Source organism: Dermacentor silvarum, chromosome 9 (genome assembly GCF_013339745.2).
Source record: "Dermacentor silvarum isolate Dsil-2018 chromosome 9, BIME_Dsil_1.4, whole genome shotgun sequence".
Classification (NCBI taxonomy): Eukaryota; Metazoa; Arthropoda; class Arachnida; order Ixodida; family Ixodidae; genus Dermacentor; species Dermacentor silvarum.
Genome location: NC_051162.1, coordinates 25,722,835 through 25,726,480, shown reverse-complemented (window position 1 = coordinate 25,726,480; position 3,646 = coordinate 25,722,835). Strand labels below are relative to the sequence as shown.

The following is a 3,646-nucleotide window of genomic DNA, read 5'->3' as shown; positions in this document are numbered from 1 at the left end:
GAACTCTGTAGATTGCCCGGCGAGTCTTTTGTAATCACGCAGCGTTTGGTCCTTTTTGCAAGGGTTTTTTCCTTGTTCAACAAGTACTTTCAGCCGGTCATTGTATAGTCGTGTTTGCCGCCATTTTTCAGACTTGAGAAACTTGCACATCCTTTTCGCGTGTCCCCAAGAAGGTTTAACGAGACCAAGAAGGGCTATAACTTCAGGAGGCGCGATGCGTCTTCTCAAGAAGTAGCCTAAGGAACGCGACTAGCAAGTGGTTATGGCAATGAGGTTGATGCATGCGTATGCTGGGTCTTGCAAGGCTGGTGATGAGAGAAAGGAGCCCGTTGTAGAAGAAATTTGCATCAGTAAGGTATTGATGAGGGCTAGTTGGTTCATGATTGATGAGGGCTAGTTGGCTAGTTCGTACATGCTAGTTGGTTCAGCGCTTGTTTGTGGTACTTGTTTCTTCGTGTCCTTGTTTTATTCGCGCTATTCAAACCTCAGTTCTAAATAAGTGATAGGTCATGACCATGACCCAGCGGAAAATATTAACACTCAAAAACCACTGAAATGGGTTCGGACGTGGGTACTAAGTGAAGGAAACACTAAAGGATGCTGGTAGAAGTCAGTCATGAGCATGACTCAGCAAAATGACAATGACTCAGGGGAAAAAATTTATACTTAAAAACCACTGGAATGGGTTCGGACGTAGGTAGTAAGTGAAGAAAACAATAAAGGATGTTGGTCGAGGTCATGAGAATGACTCAGTAAAAATGACAATGACTCAGCAAAAAAATATTAACACTTAAAAATCACTGAACTGGAATGGGTTCGGACGTGGGCACTAAGTGAAGGAAACACTAAATGATGATGCTAGAAATCATATTCATGAGCATGACTCAGCAAAAATGACAATGACTCAGCGAAAAAATATTCAAACTAAAAAGTCACTGAAATGGGTTCTGGCGTGGGCACTAAGTGAAGGAAACACTGAATGATGATAGTAGAAATTATAGTCATGAGCATGACTGAGCAAAAATGACAATGACTCAGCGAAAAAAGATTAACACTCAAAAGCCACTGAAATGGGTTCTGACGTGGGTACTAAGGAAACACCCAAGGATGATAATAGAAATCATAGTCATGATAATGACTGAGCAAAAATGACAATGACTTAGTGAAAAAAATTAACACTCAAAAACCAATCGAATGGGTTCGGATGTGGTACTAAGTGAAGGAAAGGGCTAAAGGTTAATGCTCGAAGTCATAGTCATGAGCATGATTATGGCTTTCGCACAATTTTTTGTTTCCTCATAACATTAATCATGGAGTTGCAGGGAAGCATAACAGTAGCTGTACGCCCATGTAAACTAACTTTAGCGGATTTCTGTGGTTTTAATTTGCAGAAGAAGGGTACGTTGCGTTTTTGCAACAACACGCAAACAAACAAGAAGTTGAAGGTGAAAGATACACTCAGTGTGATTCATACTCAGATGTTTATTTGCGCGTGACAATCATTGGTACACTCATGTTTTAGTGTGGAACAAAAAGAAGCAATTGTTCTTGCTTGTGCAGCAAAGGTGGTTCCCACACTTCGAGCAGTACGTCATGCAGATTCCCGTGCAGCCAGGAAACTTGCAGCGCTGCCGCTTCTGGCTCCAAAAAACCGAGTGACCAACCTGAAAAACAAAATGAAATAATGAGCACTGAGACAAAACTCGATAACTCAAAAGTATTACCTCATCTAGCCTGACATCCTGAGTAGGAGTAAGTGCTGACGGTCCCCTTTTTTTCTTCATTTCGATGCCCTGTTCCACAGACCCATTGCTAGGTCTTCCTCGCTTTTTGAGCTGCTTCTTGCCAGCCTTGCATAGTGACGTAGCGAGGTCCATCTTGAATTCTGCCAAGGGAAGGAGCTTTCCTGTGTGCTCATCAGGGTCGGTCACGGCATTCCTCTTGTACAGCAACCAAGCATTGACGGCTGTCAAGTCAAGAACATGGAGAAAAACACGAAAGTAATATCGCTTTGACCTCAGGCAGGCACGATACAGGGAGATGAGGGAGTCCAATAGATCGACGCCTCCCATGTGCTTGTTGTAGACTGTGATGACCGAAGGGCATGGTATTTCACTCCGCTCCTTTTTTTGTCGATCATATCTTGATGCATTTCCAACAGGCTGTGTTCCAACAAAGGAGGAAAGCAAGGTCACAGCTCTGTTATCTTGCCACCTTGTACATGACAGTTCAATGCCATCTACAACCGCAACTCTCTCCTCAAAATGTCCTCTTCCTTTTTTCTTCATTTCCTGCTCAGAAGGCATGTTCACTCCGGGGACCCGGTTGATCCGCACCGTACCAATGCAGTGTACAGCATCTCGTGCTAAGTACACTTGCAAACTTGGGCAGTTGAAATAGTTGTCGAAGTACACTTTGTGGTGTACTCCTCTCGGAATCATCCTACACAACCGAACAACAATATTTCCACTTGCTCCACAGTCAGGCTCTCCTGGAAGTCTTGCCGCTGAGTTCTGTTTTACAGTATACACCTCTAACTTGTAGGAGAAGCCGCTTACACCTGAGAGTACGAAAGCTTTGTAACCCCATTTCTTCGGCTTCATGGGACAGTATTGTTTCAGGGAGCTTCTACCTTTGAAAGGTATGATCTGTTCATCTATAGACAAGTGCTCTTCTAGAGGTACCAGCGACAACCGCTCATTGATGGCGTCTATCAGAGGTCGTACCTTCGCAAGCCGATCTCTTGCTGGATCGTCCTTTGGGCCGAGAGTACTATTGTCAATGAAGTGGATGTTATGCTTCAGTTTTTCGAAGCGAGCCACAGGAAAGTTGTCAGCCACTTGGCTTGCCCTGGTCGCTGCACTCCAGTACCACCTCGTGTTCCTCATTTGAATTATGGACATCCACATGCAAGTTCCAATAAAAGTTTCGATCTCTTCTGCGGTTGTACAAAGAGGCTGACTCACGTCTTTCTGTAACGCATACAAGTTACTTTGATCTGCAATTAGCGAAATCAGTGAGCTGGGGAAGAGATACTTGAAGTATTGGAGTGGTGTCGATAGCTCTGAAATATCCTTTGTAAGTTCACTTTGTCCAGTAAACTGAACTGTCTGTGGATCTCTCATTAGATTGCCCTTCTTCCAAATTATTCTTCTCTTAGTTTGTGCTGAGCAGTGGTCAGGTGCTGTGCCGTTTGCGGTACAGTCGTCATCGTCGGAGCATGCACTCGACTCGCTTGTGCTGTCGTTAGCTTTCCCGCATAAGGTTGAACATCTGAAGTAGGAAGCAGGAAACAGGGAGAGTTACACAATGCATAAAATTAGTGGTAAAACAGCTAAACGCAGCCACATACAAAACAGGAAGCCTGCGCAATTTGAAAGTAGGCAGAACTACCATGCAGTGTTTTCGCGTTATAATAAAAATTTAGAACGTAGAAGCACAGACGTAAGGGTACGCCCGTGACGACGCGACACGGCAGCGTGCGAATGCATCGCATCCTCTAGAAAAAAAAGGGGGGGGGGGGAATTCGACCAGAAAACATGTTGCAGAAATTTTGAATCGAAACGGACTTACACTCGGGGTCGTCGTCACTCCCGGAAAGGTCGCTGTCTTCACTATCAGAAGGAATTGCTCGTCCATAAAAGCG

At 44.3% G+C, this 3,646-nt stretch overlaps 1 protein-coding gene across 1 annotated transcript; it reads right to left on the bottom strand.

Moving 5' to 3' along the window:
* Positions 1–1,511: 1,511 nt before the first annotated feature.
* Positions 1,512–3,239, bottom strand: LOC119465163 (piggyBac transposable element-derived protein 3-like). Its single transcript, XM_037725960.2, has 2 exons — positions 1,725–3,239; positions 1,512–1,664 (listed from the first exon to the last, which is right to left on the bottom strand). Exons 1-2 carry the CDS (start codon positions 3,123–3,125, stop codon positions 1,512–1,514), a joined length of 1,554 nt encoding a protein of 517 aa, XP_037581888.2. The 5' UTR covers positions 3,126–3,239.
* Positions 3,240–3,646: the final 407 nt, after the last annotated feature.